The sequence below is a fragment of the Uloborus diversus genome, chromosome 7 (assembly GCF_026930045.1).
Source record: "Uloborus diversus isolate 005 chromosome 7, Udiv.v.3.1, whole genome shotgun sequence".
NCBI lineage: Eukaryota > Metazoa > Arthropoda > Arachnida > Araneae > Uloboridae > Uloborus > Uloborus diversus.
The window spans coordinates 142,251,709-142,272,419 of NC_072737.1; the positions used below are offsets into that span (position 1 = coordinate 142,251,709).

The following is a 20,711-nucleotide window of genomic DNA, read 5'->3' on the forward strand; positions in this document are numbered from 1 at the left end:
AAATAGGTCCCTATCTTTACAGAAATGTGCCGTGGCACCTGTATCCAGTAAAAATACTGGTATTTCCTCCTTCAAATTTGTGTTGTTGGCCTGTACTCCTGATACTTTACTGATGGTGCAAAACATTCCAGCCTTAGGGGTATTACCTTGTTTGAAAAAATTACGATTACCTTTATTTTGATTATTTGGTTTTCTGCTCCAACACCGAGCCGAAATATGCCCCTTTTTGCCACATGTGAAGCAAACTCTCGTTTCAAATTTATTTACATTTTCAACTTTCCGCCCAGTCTGGTGTTTATTTTGAACAGAAAAAGCATTAACACCTGAACTACTATTTCCAAAATTTTCATTTCCTAAAAATTTTAATCTCTCCTCTTCTGCCAAAAGTTCATCCAAAACATTTGAAAAGTTAAATTTACTTTCATCCCATCTATAAATATTTTGTACTATTCCCCTGAAATTTTGATCTAAACTACGTATTAGTTGAAATCCCTTTAATTTCTCATCCATTTTATAACCATTCTCCTCCAACTGTCGGAGCAAACACTTCAATCGAGCCACAAACATTCCAATAGTTTCTTTTTCATTAATTCTGCTAGAAAAAAACTCCTCCCACAATCCGGCAACACGGGCTAAAGACGGAGGTTCAAAATTCAACTTTAATGACGTCCATACTGCATATGGATCGTCTAAATCATCAATTAGTTGTTTTAACTCATCCTCTATGTTGAGGTAAATAATCGCCACTGCTTGGCCCCACCGTTTCTTTATTTCTGCTGAAATACCTGCTTCTAATTTTGTTTGGGTTAATTCCCATAAATCTCTTTCTATCAATACCATTTTCATATTTTTCGATCATGTTGCCCAATTGCAGGAGTTAAGTTTCTTAATGTTTCGATAATCCCGTTCCATTATTCTGAAAACTTTTGCAAATTTGTCTCCAACTAAAAAGACATTCGACCGAGCTCTGCTACCACTGTGTTGGCATACTTAAAGTTAAGTTTAAAATCCAAAAGTTAAGATATTTAAACTAAGCCAACATTAACTGGCCGTGCAATGTCAAGTTGGAGACAAGCAAAAAAACATGTTTCAGAAAAATACATTTATTAAATATGACTAGAATTTTTATAACATCCCCATAAAATAACACCCCCAACATATCATAACAAAAGTGGTTCCAGTAAATAAAGGAAAAATGTCACCAATATATCGATGTAGTCGCTGGCAAGTCCAAAGGATCAACTTGAAGACACACAAAAAGGTCGCCCGGATCACACTTCAGGAATGTCCGTAATGGAAAGGCAACTTTAGGCAGTTCGTAGATCGGTGAACATCTCAGGTAGACACATAGGAACTCACATCCCCGGCAATATAAATTGGCCGGACACAACACAAGTGTTTCTTCACCTGGACTCATACTAATTCCAGGACTTGGAAGAGATTTACACACCACAAAAAAACCCTGCTAGCATCGTGGGGAACCCCCCCCCCCACACGTGAGCCGGACTAGGCTTCACGATCAAAACAACAACTGGGGATCGTTGAGAGAAGAGAGGGAGAGTGATGCCACTCGCCTCAATATATATGTTTTATCAACCAATGAGATTCCATGCCTCGATGACGTCACCACACTAACTTCTACTTCGACCATCACTCATTTGTTTATTCCACTGCCGCGAATATTCGTACTCCTCTCCATAGCACGTGCGGTCAACAAGTGGAATTAATTCGAATCAATTAGGTGACAACTCAACTTTTTCTGAATCGACACATCGAGACATGCAATCTTCGATGGTTTCAGTAAACAGTCGCCATTAATTATGGCGTGGGGGAATTGTCGATTGAAGTGTTAGCACCAACTAGTTGACAAGTTCTACTTTTACCAGACTGGGCTTAAAGTAGGTACACTTAACTTTAAATTATTTTCTTTAAATTATCGGCTGTGGACCGAGAATAAAAATAAAATAATATTTATGCCAACATGGAGCCCTGTACCGTGTTTCTTCCTGAGTGGAGCAGCGTTCGACTTTAGTTCATCTGCGCAGCTCAATTCTGCGCCCATGAAGCTCCTGCGCAAGTCCTCAAAACTTCACTTTTGAGCTCGGCGTCGATGAACTTGGGCGATCATGATGGGCACATGCGCTGTGTAGGTTTTGACAAGGTCATTCTAGGAAGGGCTCCCCACTTAACTACCATTTCAGGTCTCCCTAGGTGCGATTTTTTTTTTTTCGTAACTTTGTGTTTGGCTACGGCTGCAATTATTGCTGCTTGCGGGATAGCTCGTCTCAACTTCGATTGTTTTGGTTTTGATTGTGCGGAATGTAGGTGCTGCAGTTTGCGTATCAACTAAACGTTCATTTTAATAATAATGCCTCCGAAGAGGCTGCACAGCCAAGTTTTCAAAAAAGAATACGCAAAGCTGTTCCCGATTTTAAAGGAATCGAGGAAGTCGGAAAGACATGCACACTTTGGGGTCGTTCCAGACCCGGATTGGGTTTGCTTTGCGGCCCGTTCACAAATTTACGCATGGTAAAAGCATCCCCATTCACAAATTCCACATCTCAAAAGCAGCTCATTCACAAAATAAATATACGAACAACATAATAGGGTAAATCTGGAACGATCATTTTTTTTTCAACCGGAAAGCTACCGGACCAGCAGCTACGTGTGAAACATAGTCGCCATATTTGGTCATTCACGGGATGGAATCGGGCAAGATGCTTAAGTGCTTAAGATTATAAGAACAAAGCAGAATTGTATTTTTAGACTTATTTATGCATATTGAACTTATGTCAGGTAGTGTTATTACATGTTTTTAATCGAATAGTAGTATTGCATTTTGAAAAATTTGTCATACTGGCCAGCCTTGTTATAAAAATTCCTGTATATCCTCTTTTTTTTTCAAAATGTTCCTATATTATTTCGAAAAATTCCTATATTGTTTGCAGAAAATTCCTATATTTTCCATCAAATTCCTATATTTTTTTCAGAAAATTCCTATATTTTCCATCGAATTCCTATATTTTTTTCAGAAAATTCCTATATTTTCCTATAATTTTGTTGGCAAATGTCACTTCTATCCCTGTAATTTATAAGTTCATTAAATTTAGAAAAAATACAATATGGTATCACTCTGGAGGAAGGAAAAAAAGTTTTTTTCCTTGTCAACTTCTGATATTTATTCTTGTACAGATGTTTTTTATGATCAAAACTTTGCTGCCTATTTGTTTTACCTCACAATTCTGAAACAAATACTGTATAACCCCGATTTAATGATTATCAAGGGACCGGAAAAAGTTATTGTTAAATCAAGGAGCATAGACATTTAATACAGTGAAATCTATCATTAAATCAAAGTTATGCTCTAATGTTATTTTATTTTGTTTTTATTCAATCCAGTAGGCAGTTAGGGGCCCTGCTGTTTTTTTGTAGGGGGGCCCGAAATTTATAGATCTGGGCCTGCTTATAATCTACATTATACATTTATCTTCACAAATAAACTTTTCATATGTTTTTGATGTTCAACGGGAGTTGTGACCCCTCCTTTGCTATGGCATCAATCTAACAATTTTCATTGCAAGCTCACTAAATTCAGGAAAAAATGTTAGATTTCACTTAAGGGGAAAAAAATCTAAATTTAAGTGGGAAAAGAAATTCAGAGTTTTTTTGTTTGTCAACTTTTAATATTTATTTTTGTGCAAATGTTTTTCCTTTATCAAAACTTAGCTGACTAAAATTGGAGCAAACCTAACCTGGCAGCGTCATAATGCTATGATTTTTATCTTGTGTAGCCTTCATAATGGTGCCAGGTTAGGTTTGCCCCAACTATAGTTATTTTGCATCAAGATTCTGAAACAAATATAGTTATTTTATTTTGTTCTATTGTGTGTCTGATCCTTTAAAATTGATTACAAAATAGTCATAAAAAATAAGTTACAGGAAATATTTTTAGCACACTATGTTTTATTTCCTGTGAAAAAGTCTACATTTCTAATTATTGAATTATTTACAGATGCTGAGTGCACTTTAAACAGTATTGTTTCTCTGTTGATTATTGTTCCTCCAAATGAAAGTGAAGGACTAGTACACACTTTCTGCGATAAATTATCCAAAGCTCCCAACCCAAAAATGGCAGCCGTTTGCTTAAAAGTGTAAGTTGTGCTTCTTTAGTAATACATAATTCTAAAAATTGCAAATTTAAATACATCTATTCTGAATTCTGATGTATCTGAATTTTGTAATGTTTAAAAACTGATGTGGAATTCAATATTTTATTTCATCTACCCGAACAATCCTGAAAAAGTTAAAAAGTTTTTTTTTATACTGATGGTGGTTCAGTTACTGTCCCAGTCTTCTATTCTTAGAGTGAAGGACTGGATAGATACATTTCTTTTCTTTTTTTTTAAATAGTTGACTTTTAAAATTATTTTTGTGAAAGTGCCGATTTTCAGCATTTTTTTGAAGGCACCGAAAAACGGTGGTAAAATTAGCCCTGGAGTATGAGCAGTACAAACTAATTGAACCTGAGCTCTGTTTGGATTCTCGAAAGTTCAGATTTACTAGATGGTCTATTCAAACAGTTGATTTAGCTTAGTAGTAGAGATGTGAAATTTCAAGAAATTTTGAGTGGGGAGGAGACTGGACAAAATAGAAAAAATGATTTTTTATAAACAAAGCTGATGTTAAAAAAAAATGTTAAATATGTTTTCTTAGATACCATGAAGTGTTAACTATTTAAAAATATCTGTAATCTGTATCTTTCTTTTCTTTATTTCTTAACAGAGATATACTTTAAATTTTTGGTGTTATTTTTTTTCTTTTTGTTTAGGAAATGTCCAAAACTTTCCTCGTTCAGAATACAGGTTTTTTTTTTTTTTAATTAATTAATTTTTGAACAGAAAAATGTTTTTTTTCCCCCTGTCCTTTCAGCAGATCGTTGGTTCTCAACAAAAAGCTTTACAAAAGAAAACAAAAGCTTACTATGAATAGCTATTCTGTATTTACAGCCAGCAACAAATGGTTAGATCGCTGGGAAAAGAAACATCGAGTACAGAGCTGCATTGTACATTGTATTCAAACATTTGCTAAAAGTAGCTGTCAATGAAAAGCAAACTTTGCTTTTGAATTTTAATCAATGATTTTCCCCCTTTTCAAATCTAATTTTAGGCCTAAAAATATGTAATTTTAGGATATCCAGATTCAAATTTCCAGAATTTTGGAATAGTTTAGATTTCTGAGGTTCCACTGTATGTGTATTTCTCTGTTTGCTTGATATGTATGTTACTTTTATCTGAAAAAAAGAAATAACTATTTCCTCGACAGTTTGCAGAATTTATTTGCTGGAATTGGTGAGCACTCGCCATTTTGCTATGACATTTATTACAGCCTTGTTCGTGTAGCAGGCCAAACTGATAGTATAAATATGATTTTCAAAGACTTAAATAAGGTAAGTCTTTTTTTTCCTTCACAATTTCCTTTTGAAATTTCAATTATCTTTCTGACAACAATTTCACATGAAAGTTTTGGTTTTATGTTACTTGAAACATTTGACTGGATCAGGTATCAAACCTGTAGAGAATATGTTCCTATAATACTCATCCTAATTAATAACTATGCACTTAAATGCAGAACACTTACAGCTGTCACAAAGAGCTCCTTTGCAGCGATTGCGTAGTTGTAGAAACTCATTGCATCCTCAAAACACAATTACAGTATAACCTCGATTTAACAATTTTTCAAGGGACTGAAAAAAAGTTATCGTTAAATCAAAGAGCATAGACATTCAATGCAGTCAAATCCAGACCAGTGAAATGTGTCATCAAATTGAGGAAATTGGGTATTGTTAAATCAAAGTTATACTGTACATACATTTTTGCATTTAAATGTTTTACCATTTGATATTTAAAGTTAACAGTAGTTCCGTGAGTATATTGTAACTCATATGTAGTAATTATGTTTTTTATTTTTTTGTCTTTGTACTGCTTTATTATTTTAAATTGTATAAATTATTATTTAATGCTCTTAATAATACTGTTTGATTCTAACATTCATTTCATTATTTTTATATTGGTACATAATATAATTTTTATTTATAGTTTAAAACTAATCAGCATGCAAAAGTTTCTAGTTATAACACTACTTCACAAATTACAAAAAGAATTTCACAGTTCAAATATAATTGAATCTTCAATTATGTCCTTTTTAAAATTTTTATTATTTTCTTGCAGCTAAAATCTTGGCTGATTGAAATGAAAACTAGCACAGATAAAACTCAAAAACTCCTCAGATTGCTGCATGAAGTCTTGTTAGAATGTAAACAAAGGTATTTTGTTTCTCTTCAAGTTTTTCAAAACTTGTATCAACAGTTGCATCTGAATATATTTTGAAACTGTATGAATAGTCATAAATTCATTACTAACTCTAATACCCGAGTTGATAGCTGTTATGAACCTTGCTTTTATGTGTTTCAAAGTTGAAAGGAACCTTTCTTTAGTATAAGTAAAAAATATAACTATTAAAAACTAATGTGTTGAATATTTTTTTAATGGTTCAGTTTTCCTGGTAAAAAAGCGTATGACAAACTCCTTGTAACTTTGAAATGTGTGTCTGCAACTTTGGATAATGGAGTAGTTCTTAAAAGGTGGGAACAAAAAAGTTGATTCTGAACAATTTTTAAAATTTTGAAATTTGACATCAATTTTGTTTTTATTGCATAGTATGGATACCTAGACACCATGTACAAGCATAAAAAGACAGCAGGTATTTATAAAAATTAATAAAGAGCAAATTTAATGATCAGTCTGTAGGTAACAGGTTTTGGACATAGTTGTCCAGTAGATAACAGATTTTGGACATCATCATAATGTAAGCTTCAGTTTTTGAACTTTTCCAATGAAAATTTTATCTACTTTTAAATTCTGCAATGAAAAATGAAGGATTTATAAAGTACTTGAATGCCTTTATATACTGGTCTTTAAATAATAAAATTTTGTTATGACTTCGTAGAATCCAAAAAACCCCCGTCTATTTTGCCAACGCAGTTCTTAAAGTCGCCAAAACTCACGCAGTTGGCGAAAAGGGCAGTTCCCCGCTGGTAACCCTTTGCTTATCTTTCCCTGTGAGTTGTCGCCAATCGAGACCGTTTTGTTGGTTTTGGTTACATAAATGCTGTTTTGTTTACTTAAATGCGTTCGTTAGGATCAAAACTTGTGTTTTTACTGTATTTATGTAATGTTCAATGCATAACATATTAATTGTGCAAAATACCAATGGATTGAAGAAATTAACATCATAATAGCCTTTTTGTATTAAGGTTACAAGACAGAAGATCTTTTATAATAATGAATAAATGGACAGAATTATCAGCGCCTAGATCGTAACGCCATTTTTTACATCTCACATATATGTTTAAGAAAAATGATTTTGCTTCAAAGATATTGCATAAAAACATATCAAAACACATTAAAATAATTAAAAATTGATTTTGAGGATTGAAAAATACCTTTAAAACATATGAATCATATGTTTAGTTCTCAAATAAATCAATGTCCTCAAATCAAATAATTCATCATCCTCAAACAATTCATTGTCCAGATCGTAACTTTTGGATATACATCAAACTTCCAACTTCCTTTTTTTTCTAAAATCGTTTACGAAATAAGTAATATATCTTTACTTTTGTAATTTGTGGGAAATATTACCAAAAAATTATTCAGTTTGAGATTCATATCCTTAACCTTTTTTTTGAAACATATGGAAATAATTTAAAAAAAAATTAGTTTTGATGGTACATTTGCTCAGGTAACGTTTTGATGTCCAAAATTGTGCCTTTTATTAAAGAAATTTTTTTAAGGGTATTTGAAGAGCATTTTTCCCATGATTTATGTCAATTCTTGTCTCTATACAGTATTATAATTTAACTCAAAAAAATTTTGAGTTAATTAAAATGAAAGTTATTTTAAGCTAAAGCTTCAAAGTTGAGGTCTGTGGTTGCTTCCACCTTTTGAGAACTGCCCAATAGTTGATTTAGTAATTTATGTCAGTAGTGTTCTACTTTTTTTTTTTTTATTACAGGGTCTGAGTCTCAAGTTAAGATGATTCTTGCAGACATATTCCTATTAAATTTTAAATACATATATTTTTTCTAAATAACTTAGAAGAACAAAAAAAAGGAAAGAAAATTGCAAACCAAGGATTGTTCTTATCATTGCTTGCTGCTTATGTTATTCATGCAGAACTTATGTTTTTCATTAATTAATTTTAAAATTGGATTCAAATTTGTCACATTGCAGCTATCCGCGTGGTTTTCCTTTTGTAATATTCAACAAAACAATGGGGCACACAGGTCTGCTTCGCAAGGTCGTAACATGAGCACCACTCATATATATGTACATTAAGGCTGAAAGTAATATTCATAAAAAATAAGTTAAACATCCACAAATGGCAACAAGGATTGCTGACACATATTTTGGTGGTAGATAGACCCTACCTTTTCATTGCAAAACAGAATGATCCTGGACGAAAAGACAACCAACACAATAAAATGTGTGGTTCTTGTCAATGAAGCTAACAACAGAGCATTTAATGTTATATCTAAATCATTTTTGACCCTCCTGTAATTCAAAGCTTTCCACATTATTGGGGTTATGAGTCACTGTCTCGTAGTGCAGTTCTGTTATTGGTTACCATCCGTCGTTAGTTGGCCAGCCCTTTCATTTAACTAATTAAAAATTCCTTTTTCTTAGAAGTAGTTTCTTTTCCTCCTGCTTTCCACATACATGCAGTAGTTAAGTACAATTGCATTTTTTTTTTTGGAAAAAAATCCAATTATTTTCAAAGGTTGTGTTCGACGAACCTCACTGGTCGACTGGTAAGTAACCGGTTACTTACCGCAGCATTCTATGATCAACCAGTTACCGCACCGGTGACCATTCTAAGCTCTTGATTGGTTGAATGGAGCACGTGATCGTAATTAACCAACCGGTCGCTACCAGTTGTGCTCGTCGAACCTAAGCTAATTTTTATAATCCAAATAGGTTCTGATTCCAATTGAGTTGAATAATTGGAGAGTTCTACTATTTATATTTTCTGCATATATGCTACTACATATCTGTACACTATTCTTTGAAATTTTTGTTTTGAAATGTGGTATTTTTTTTAAATAAATTAAAATGAAAAAAAAAAAATCCTGCTTTATGCATTCAGTTGTTTTTTTTCCTCTTAGTGAGCTTGCTGCTAAAGTTATGATTGAATTGCTGGGCACCTACACTGAAGATAATGCTTCTCAAGCTCGAGATGATGCTCACAAGTAAGTGTCTGATTCATTAATGATATTTGAATTTCTGACGTAATTGAAAAAAAATATTGCTAATGTAACATTGTTATAGCCCCCCCCCCCCCTCTCTCTCTCCGCAATAAACCTGGTAAGTGTCATAAACGAAAAGAATAAAATAATTTCTAAAACTGATAATAGAGGGAGAATAGGACACTGCTAGGATATAAGTTTTGCTTTAAATAAATTTGTTAGCAAAATATACATGACAAATGTGCAAATTCTATTCATGTCAAAAAGTAGTGTAGCAGTGACTCAGGGTTTCCTCAGGCCTTCAAAAGCCTATATAAAAATTTTATTTTCAAGTATTGTTTGTAGAGGTCCTTTTAATGACCATATTTAGATGTCAAAAACCCAAAAAATTATCTTAAATCACTATTTTTTAGAATTTGGATCATTTCATGTCACACAAACCAACAGGGGAAAAAAAATCTCGCAACCAGACAATCTCAGATTTTCATGAAATCTTCAGAAATCTTTCTATTTGCCATCTTAAATTTAAAAAAGTTTTCATTCATACAAAGAGTGGCAACCCGATACTAATAAAAGACTCATTTTTTGACAGGTGTTCCTATTATTTTGTCCGATACCTGTACATTAGTTTTGAATTAAGAAAAATAGTAAATTTGCCTAAAATGCAAGAAGTTGGCAAAATAATAGTGGGTACTTTTCAAAATGTCCCATCTCCCCTCTTAAAAAAAAAAATCAGTGAGGGGAACAGGCAACAAAATTTTCAACTCTCTTTTTATTTCCTTTTACAACAAAGGAAGTATTGCATTAACGAAAAGATTTTCACTCAAAAATCGGCCTTAATTTCCGTTTCGCTCACCCCCGAATGAATGTTGAGTTTTTTTTTTACGACCCTACCACATGTGGATAAGTGCCTAAGAACGTATAGACATGCGAAATATCCATTTTGACAATTCCCGAGTTAATTACAACAAATTTTCTTGTGATGTCCGTATGTATGTGTGTATGTATCTCACATAACTCAGAAACGGTATGTCCTAGAAAGTTGAAATTTGGTACGTAGAATCCTAGAGGTCTAGTCTCTGCCCATACGTAAATAGCATACATTAATCATGACGTCATCGCTCGGATGCATCGTAACGAACCCTAGCAACTTACGTACTTACCGTACGTATGGTAACTGTCGTAGTCTCTGCCCAAAAATACCGGAAGTTCGTTAATATTCACTGGGATAACGAACGTACGGTAAGCATTAAACCACGCCTTTCTTCCTGTGCCTGTAAGCCAATGGAAAATTAGGATGGTTGGCATGAGAACGCTCAGGAGACGAGACTTTACTCAGTTGTTTTGTTTCGATTCTCCTCCGGACATCTGCTCCCAATCACAGAAACATGGAAAAAATGTTCTTATTGTTACTTACACCACTCAGGTACCCAAATCAGAAAAAAGGCGACACAGAAGAAGAACCTTTTGACCTAAGAACCATAATGATAATTAAAAAGAGCATTTTTGTTGGAAATTTTACCATTTTTTTGGAGCATTAAGTAACAAGTTCCTAAAAATTAAAATAGTAACTACCAAAGAAAACAAAGCAATGGAAGGTTCTAATTAAATTAATTTCTAATATTTCTTCATTGATATGTCAACATGATAATGAAAATACAAAATATTCCTAATGTAGCGAAATATCATTCTTTGAAACATTATTTTGAATAGTTTTGTACATTATCAAAATAGCTTGAACAATATAATATTTTTTAAGGATTTGGCTCAAAATACTTTTGTGCCAGATCTCAAATGAAAAACAGGCACTTCTGGCCCCATGGACATATCCACGGGGGGGGGGGGGGCATTTGTCAATGGAGTTTGAAAATGTATACATCTTCTTCCGAGTCCATTAAAAAAAAAAATTGCTGTTGAGTTAATACTGGTATCATGTTAGAACTACATTGCTTCTAAAATCTTGGGGGGAGAAGGGGGGGGGGATAAAAGACCAGTCCCCAAATTGTCCAAATTATGGCCCTGCCCAAGAGGACCCTGAACTTAAATCTTTGGGAGGAAAAAAAAATCTCAATTATTTGCCAAATGGAATGCTACAAATATTGTCGCTGAATGAGGATAATTTTGCTTAGTAAAACTCCCAATTTTGCTGAATTGGCAGGAAAATTTGTCGAATAAGGAAAATTTTGGGAGGTCAGGACGACTTCGCATTGGGGCTCTCCTGGGCCTGCCCTCCCCTTCCATGTTGAGATGTTGACACCCTTGTCTGACCCTGATGAAGGATTGGGCGAACCAGGCTCTGATCTATAAATTTTGGGCCCCCCTGGGGCAAAAAATTAGCAGAGCCCCTAACTGCCTACTGGAGTTCTACGTCACTGAAAGCCAGGGGCCCCTTTAGTATAGTGAGCTGCCCCGCGTTACGGGTAAGTAGATCTGGAGATGGGGCTAACTGAGCCCAGGCCCAAGGAGTTTAGAAATCCATCTCTCTTTAAATCCCCAATGAATGAAACTTAATTTGTATTTATTAGGCTTTACATATGCAATTACGAAAAGAAAAATAATTGCTAAAATGTTTTTTTTGTGAATTTCTTTCTATTAGTAGTTTGAAAATTAAAACATCATTCAGAACAATTTGCATAACACATTATCTGATAGTTGATAATATTAATTTCTGTGACTGCCTGTCACTAAACGCATCTCCTCTGGACTAGAAATGTCTGCCAAGTCAATACTGGTACTGTTGAATAATACATCACACTCTAGGATTCCTCGTACCTACCATTTTTTTCTAAACTGTTGGATAGAGACCTGAAGACAGCTGTTTTTTGATCCAGGCCAGAAGAGGAGCAACCTCTGGTCCAGCACTCCCAGAGGTATTAATTCTTTGAAGGACCTTGACATATTTAACTTGCCCCAGTCATCATTAACAAACACGGAAGATCTTTGACCGACTGGCATCGGACCTGGGACCGTTCGGGTAAGCAGGGGTCCTCCCCCAAGAGCAAAAGCACCCCACCTCCAAAATACCTCTCGATTCCCCCCCCCCTCCCTTAGAAATTCTATTGGTGCAGTCTGTGCCATGACCCCTCCAGTTGGGCACCCTGAGTTAAGAGTCTGACACCTTACCGGTTCGGCCAACACATCCCAACGTCGGATACGGGTTGTTAATCTCTGTATTTTATTGCACCCTGTCTCACCCCTCTAAACCTTGAGGGGCCGGATATTCAGTACTGATTATGCCTTGAGGATATCCAAGGATGTCATGATACCCTAAAAAACACAAAATCTTTGAGGTGGATTGAGGTGCTCTGATTTTAAGGAAAATAATATTATTAAACCTCTGTCCTGCGGACACCCCTCTTTTGCCGACAAAAAATTGTCCTGTTTCCGTATTAGAGGGGTTTTACTGTATATAATTTTTAAAAAACTTTCATAATTGATTAGTAATTAATTTCTGAAAGTTGTTAAAAAGCACAGCACTTCTTTTTAACTTGCTGGCAGTGCTTAAAATTTTATAATTCAAGTTTATGAGAGCTACAGAGCTGTATTATAGCTTACTTTCAAGAGAAAGACATGCACTACAGTTGAATGTGTAATTTAAATACTTTTCGGAAAAAATTCTCTTTCACAAAATTTTCAAATTAAAAAAAAAATTGAGAATAGTGTCATTTTATATTAAAAAAAAAATGATTTTTACTGTATTTTAGTGAATAGGGCCAAAAATTTTCAGATGGACTACAACAAAATTTTAAAAATTACACTTTTAAAATTATTGGAATAAAAAAATGTTTAACTTACAAATCAGAGATGAAAGATCATGAAATTATCTTTAAAATGCGCTATTGTACAGCTCTGTAGATCAAAAAAAAAATAATAAATAAATAAATAAATAATAATAAAACTTAAGTTATAACTAGTGATGTGCCGGATCGTTAAAAGTTCAGATCTGCGGATAGGGATCACGAGTGTCTAGATCCGTGAGAACTTCTTGTGGGTCAGTACGCGCCAGAAACTGAAAGCACATAAATTTTAAATCGTGGAGCAACAAAGAAATTGTTATTACTTACAACCATAAAGGTGTAACATTGTGCTCAAAATTTTCTTTTATGTAAACAAGATTATAATTCCTAACAAATATTAAACGCAGAAAATTTCATTCTTTCAACTGGTGCCAATATTTAAACGCACATATATAAGATCTCACTGTTAAAACTGCGAAAAACACTAAGTTGGTTTTTAATTAATATCTTAATAATTCATAGGTGTCCACTAAAAGGAAGGTCAGACTACAGCATTGAAAATTTTAGCAGGGTTGTTTTCAGGGGTATTTTTCTCTGTTGTATTTGGGGAAGAGGTGGTCATCACTAGGTAATTAGTGTTACAAAGACGAGACCAAGCTAAGAACACTTTCGATCAAGTCACCTTTTGAGCGTAAAAAAGGATGAACAAAATAGTTTCATCTTTTTGGGAGCTACGATTCCACAAACACACACAAATATACGTATCAAACTTATTATCTCTTTCCAATAGAGTCGGGGTTTAAAAATTAACTTTTTTAATTTCTGAAATGATACCTTATTTAACTAAATGAAAACACCTAACTTACATAGAATTTGAGAGTGTTTCATACCTATCTATATTTAGAATTCAAATATGTGTTGAAATTTAAGAATAAAAAGATTTGTTTAAGAGCCATGAAAAACAGATAAGGATACAAATCTTTGTCTTCCCTCGGATATCCGGCGTATCACTAGTCAGGATTTTTTAAAGCCAATTTTTTGCAAAAATTATCCTACAAGATTTGCTGCAACTGTTCTGAGCCCACTCTGAACATCTGGAATGCATTCATTGTAATACATTCCAAAAAAAAAAAACCCTGAATTTTTGAGACACAGTGTCAAATTTAAAATTGTGAAAAAATATTTTTACCTGAAATATTTGTGTTGTTACATATCAAAGTGAGGCACATGCAGTTTTCTTTAAAATGAGCTATTATGCAACTCTGAAGCTCCCATAGAACTTGAGTTAGGTATAACATTTCAAAACACTGCCGGGAAAATAGTGTTTAACAAACTCGGATATTAATTACTGATCAATTGTGTAAGATAGATTTTTTTTTTAAAAATTTATATATATTTGAGAGGTCAGAGAGTAGTAGGATTTCGGAAAATTTCTTGAAAATCTGAAACGATTAGCTTGAGAATTTTGTTTATTTTATTGCTTGGTTTAAAATGGAATGACCCACTTACCTGTCGGAAAATAATTAATCTGTACGAACAAAATCAACAGCAAATTTCATAGGGCCATGGTGCAAGATCTTTTTCTTCACTCTTATCAATAAATATAAATGAACGCTAAGAATTAAAAATGATGTGTTTGTAGAATGACGAAGAATGTACTCGCAAATTAGCTGGTAATCCTCTATACAGGAGGGAAAGCAATGTTTCACTTCTGTGGCGTTAATCACTTAACTTTTGATCTATTTATAAAGTTTGACAAACCTTGCATCAAAAATATCCAACGCATGTGATGATCCTTCAATACTTTTCTTTCGGTAAGTTCCAATAGTTCAGCAAGTTTCACGAAACTCAATGCGCGGCTAATACAGCAGCCATCTTTGTTTTGACTCTTTAACGTACGTACGAAAGGTTTACGCCAGAAAAATCATGGCGTTAATTTACCGTACGTTTGCGTTTTGGCAGCTGCTTTTAGCGTCCGGTAAGAAAGGGCAGAGACTAGCGAGTTTTGTTGCGTACGTAAAAGTGACGTCACGGGTGGGCGTTGCAAGCGTTAAATTTTTACGTATTGGACAAAGACTAGGCCTCCTAGTGGGACAGACCTAGCTATGCACCTTCAATTTTGGTTGCATTCGGATGCTCCTAAGGCGGTCTTTTGCCCCTTTTTGGGGGGAAATCATTGTTAATTTCGATGTAAACTCAAGTGGTGTTATAATTAGTTGGACACTTAGCGATATATCGCCAGTCTTTAGGTCGCCAAGTTTTGTCACCAACTTGGCGACAAATTTGGCGATTATTTTTTTCAATTTTAAATTTGATTTCAATTTGGCGACTGTTGGTGATATTTAGAGAGTAAACAATTGAATCACATTAAAATTGCCAGCAATGGGGAAATGACATTAAATTGGAGTAAAAGGCAGGGTTCGTACGGGTCATGGAAATCCTGGAAAGTCATGGAAAAAAAATAAGCGAATTTCAGACCTGGAAAAGTCATGGAAAATTGAAATTTTCATTGAAAGTCATGAAAATTTATTTCAAATCATGGAAAAATGCCCTGGACAAAGAGAAAGTAACAGTAACTAAAAGAGCATTAAAAATCTTGAGTGATTTAACAGTATAGCACATAAAAGCTATTAAAAGCGGAAAATTGAACAATCCCAAAATCAAATCTGTATTTTGAAATCTCATTGCATCCACTTCTGTTGCAGCCGCTTGCCTTTTTTTCTGGTGTGATTTTACTGCTTGGACATCACTTATTTTGAATTTACTGTTATTTTCGACACTTCTTATGTTTCATATTCTGTAGTAGCGAAATTTCACGTTCTTAGTTTTGCCACGCCCACTCACAAAAAAAAAAAAAAAGCAATTCAATTGCATCCAAGTTCGATTTTATCACTCGTAAGAACTTTATCATTAAACTTATCAGAGTTTATCTTAATTTGTTGAAGGTTTTAGAAAATAAAGCTCTTTAGTCAGGCAATAAAATACAGAAAAAGAGAAATTCTAATACTTTAAAACAGTAATGCCCAACATATGGCTCGCAAAACTAATCCATGTGACTCACTGCTACGTTCAATGTCAGGAATCAAACATGTTCTAAAATTTCTTCACCTATTAATTTATATGCATTTGAAAAAGTGCAAATAACTAAACAAAACAAGTATACTTTTGAATCAGAAGATTGATTCATTATTAAATGTTTTTTTCAAAAAAGATCTGATTTAGAAACATAAAAAACTAAACTATGTGGCTTAACTTTAAAGAATCAAAATACTGTCAAGTAACGTGGATGATTAAATGCACTGTTGACACTAAAAGGCAACTTTTGAAGCAAATTTATTGAAACTTAGTGATGACTCGTTCAACCTTTGTCCCATTCAATATCATTCTGCCTATTTATAAATAAAATATCAGACATTTAAGCATCATCATATTTGTTTTACTGCATTTTTACTTTACTTAAATTTATATGATGAAGACAATTAAGAATAGTTTAGTTTTTTAAGTGTGCACTTATTATTTTTCCCATCACGAGTAAGTGCTTCAATGCGGCTGTGGCATTCATGTAGACGTTTTGCTAATGCTCATTTCCAAAAATTATCAAGTTTTGAGATTAAATAGTGCTATTCTCTTCGAGTAACGAGGTCATGAAAATTTTCATTGAAGTCATGAAAAAGTCTTGGAAAAGTCATGGAATTTTTCCATCCAAATAGAGTATGAACCCTGAAAAGGAAATCATGTGATGCACACATCAGCTCGTTTTTTACTTATAGTGGTTGCGAAATACTGGTGTTGAAAATAGCGAGAAAATGTACAATGCAGCTATGTGATAAAATCAGCTCTTTTTTTTTGTGTCATAGTTCTATTTTTTTTTAGCTTAATGATGGGTTTTTTTTCTAAAATATAAAATATTCATTTTCATGCACTGCCACATCATCTGCATTTAGATGTCTACCAGTTACAAGGTCTTGACTGCTAATAATTCTCTTTTTTAGTTATACTGAATTTTTATGTTTTTGTACACTCAAGGTGTGCTACAATTTTTACCGTTGAGAGAAATTTTATTTAATGCTTGTTTTACAGGTGCATTGTAACATCACTTGGAGACCCAAATACATTCCTGTTGGATCACTTGCTTGCATTAAAACCAGTTAGGTTCTTGGAGGGAGAATTGATTCATGACTTACTTACAATTTTTGTGTCTGAAAAACTCTCATCATACTTATCATTCTACAGCACAAATAAAGACTTTGTGAATTCTTTAGGTAACTTATTATTCTCCTTATTTATGTTTTGCTTCATGTAGTGAACTTTTATTTATCTCTTGAATTTTTTTTTTTAAATCTCTTTGATTGGTATGCATATCAAATTATTGAATTTTGCTGTTACTTCAGAATTTGTCCCCCTTTACCCCCATTTGTTACATACTTTTTCGTGACGTTTCATGATTTTTACAGGTTTATCTCATGAACAGAATCTGCAAAAGATGAGACTTCTGACATTCATGCAAATGGCTGAAACTCAGAAAGAAATTCCTTTCACTCTTCTGGAATCCGAATTGCAATTGAAAGCTGAAGAAATTGAACCTTTTATCATTGATGGTGAGTTTTACCCTGTTTGTAAAGTCACATAAATGCTTCCACTTATCGTTCCATTTAAGCTAATTTAAAGTAACAATTTTAATCAAAGCAGTGTGATCGAGTTCAGAGAACTCAATAAATTATTTTTTGTTGTTGTTTTTAATGATTTAAAAATAAAATTTGTATTCAGGTTTGTTGCACTGTGAAAATGGAAGAAGTTTTTCTTACCTATTTCTTTATTGTTTGACTCAATGAAAATAAAATAAAGTATTTCATATTAAAATTTTATTTTCATTTGAACTTCATATCTTCAATTTAAAAAAATAAAGTCTAAACTTTAATGGCCCTTTTTGATGTTATTTCCACATTGCTAGAAAAAGTTTTTTGCAAAAAGGTCACGTAATTGTAAAAGTTAACTGTAAATTATATATCTCAAATTTAAATAATATTTTTGAGCTGAGAAGCAGTAATTTTTATGCTGCATGCATGCTCTATTTATTCTATGCTCTCTGAAATTTGAAAATCTATCTTTTAATAGTTTATTATCGACCCAGTTTTGAGATTTTATTGGTGCTTTTACATGTAGTATGTTTGGTTGTTTTGTGAACAAGTTGCAAAACTTTAAAAAAGTGAAAAACTAATGTTTGGTTGTGGTCAAAAAAACAATTTTATATTCTTTGTTAATTGTTCAATCCATTTGCATGAGTGGGATATTTTTGCGCCATATTTCTCCTATATTCCAGTAGTATTGTCAAGTTTCTAAAATAATTTTTTGCATTCATAAAATGAAAATTTGTATGCGTTGTGGGTGTGACTTTATTGTCACACCCTTGACTTAATTGTAACAACCGCATAGATATATGTTAAATTTCATAAAAAAAGTTCACACAAATAAAAAGGATAAACAAAAACATTCTCTATATTCCCCAAAATTTTTGGTCCCAGGCATTGTGATTAGAGGGTGATGAGGGTTCCTGATTGTACTGAGTTAAGTACAATGGGTATGCCTTCAACATTGTTCTGACATTCTCCCCATTTTTAGGAGTTTGCAGTAGCTTTATATTATCCCCCATAAATTTTAGGTTTTGACTCATTAAGAAAATTAGTGGCATTTTTAATAATGCAGTGCTTTTAACTTCCAAGAAAATAAATGATTTCTTATTTGAAATTTACATTTAAAACAGTTAATTATAGTTTATCCTCCTCATAATTTAAATTATAGTATAACTTAAAATAAACAGTGCCAAAATATAATATTTTTCTTCAACAGGAGTGCTATTTTAGGATTGATACTTGATTATACTTTATTATGAAAAAAATGTTTTGTGCATTTCTCATTTCCACAGATCTTTAAAAATCATTATTAAAATGTTTTAGATAGAATAATTTTCAACATTATCTGTGAAGACGTGATTTTTCAGTGTTTTTACTGAATTCAGTGATTTTTGAGCGAATAAAATATTGGATGCAGAAAAAAATATTAGGGACATTGTAAGCTAAGTTCAATACGTACCAGTCAATTTCATGCTTCTAATTAAAATAGTGAGCTACATAAAGACAAAAACTCACAGATAAACTTGAAAGTGCAGTACCGTGTGAGCAGAAAATTAGTATTCATTTAAAAAATTAAAAACTTCGAAAAATGTATTTAGATGGGTAAAAATTGATACACATGCTGGAAATGTTATATATATAAAAAAAAGGGCAGAATTTTTAAGCAGAATGGTGCTCTACCCTATACTGCTAGACATGTGAAAGATTTTTTGGCTGTACACATTGGTTATGATCAGGTGCCTGAGCTGCCACTTTCATAATGCTTGGCCGCTCATATGTCACTCCGTGTGATTATTGGCTCTGGGGATACCTGAAATCAAGTCTACTGCAATCAACCAACATCCAATAGGAATGCTAAAATCATAGCTGCCAAGTGCTCTATTTTTCCCGGAGTTTCTCCGATTTTTGTTGCGTACTCCGAAAATCCGATTTTTTCCAAAAAAACTCCGTTTTTTACTTCCTTTCACAAAAAAGGAAGTATTGTATTCGCGAAAAAATTTTCACTCAAAAATCGCCCTTAATTTCCATTTTGCTCACCCCCAAATGAATGTTGAGTTTTTTTTCGATTCGACCACATGTGGAAAAGTGCCTAAGAATGTATAGACACGCGAAATATCCATTTTGACCATCACCGAGGTAATTACAACGACTTTTCTCGTGACGTCTGTATGTATGTGCGTATGTGTGTATGTGCGTATGTGCGTATGTATCTCGCATAACTCAAAAATGGTATGTCCTAGAAAGTTGAAATTTGGTACATAGACTCGTAGTGGGGTCTAGTTGTGCACCTCCCCTTTTGGTTGCTTTCGGATGTTCCTAAGGGGGTCTTTTGCACCTTTTTGGGGGGAAATCATTGTTAATTTCGATGTAAACTCAAGTGGCGTTATAATTTGTCGGACACTTGGCGATATATCGCCAGTCTTTTGGTCGCCAAGTTTTGTCGCCAACTTGGCGACAAATTTGGCGGAGTTTTTTTTTTTTTTGGTTTCAATTTGGCCATTGTTGGTGATATTTAGAGAATAAATATTGAATCACATTAAAATAGCGAATAATGGGGAAATGACATTAAATTGGAGTAAAAGGAAGTCATGTGATGCACACATCAGCTCGTTTTATTTCGCTTGTACACTTTTCGATTTTTGAGGAAAAAGAAGAAATTTCCCTATCCTCGAAGGCAGGAATTGTGCGCAAACTCAACAAAAGAGAAGACAATTTGATGCATTGGAAGCTTAGTGTCAGGATAAACACTGAGGGGGAGCGACGATTGGAGATCGTCGTTCTTTCATCGAGCATTTCATCTACGTGTAAAACGTAGCCGCCATGTTTGGTCATTCACAAGATGGAAGTTAGCAGACCATGCTTAAGCGCCTTTGTTTTCAAAGACAAAGCAGAATTGGGTGTTTCTTTTAACTGCAAACTACTGAAAATAAGCAAAATGAGCTGCAAAATGTTTTTTTTTTGGTTATTTTAAATAATTTTATTGAGAAATATGAAAACAGTTATACCATTTAAAATTTCACTTTATCCCTATTGCTTTGG

General features: G+C 33.5%; 1 protein-coding gene across 1 annotated transcript in view; it reads left to right on the plus strand.

The window, feature by feature from the left end:
• The window catches only part of LOC129227024 (eukaryotic translation initiation factor 3 subunit M-like), a 48,034-nt gene that overhangs the window by 24,015 nt on the left and 3,308 nt on the right, over positions 1 to 20,711 (plus strand). The window contains exons 3-8 of the mRNA XM_054861656.1: positions 4,013 to 4,151; positions 5,323 to 5,446; positions 6,228 to 6,322; positions 9,224 to 9,307; positions 17,122 to 17,303; positions 17,496 to 17,639. Coding sequence (XP_054717631.1) covers positions 4,013 to 4,151; positions 5,323 to 5,446; positions 6,228 to 6,322; positions 9,224 to 9,307; positions 17,122 to 17,303; positions 17,496 to 17,639 — 768 coding nt within the window. The remainder of the gene's footprint in view (positions 1 to 4,012; positions 4,152 to 5,322; positions 5,447 to 6,227; positions 6,323 to 9,223; positions 9,308 to 17,121; positions 17,304 to 17,495; positions 17,640 to 20,711) is intronic.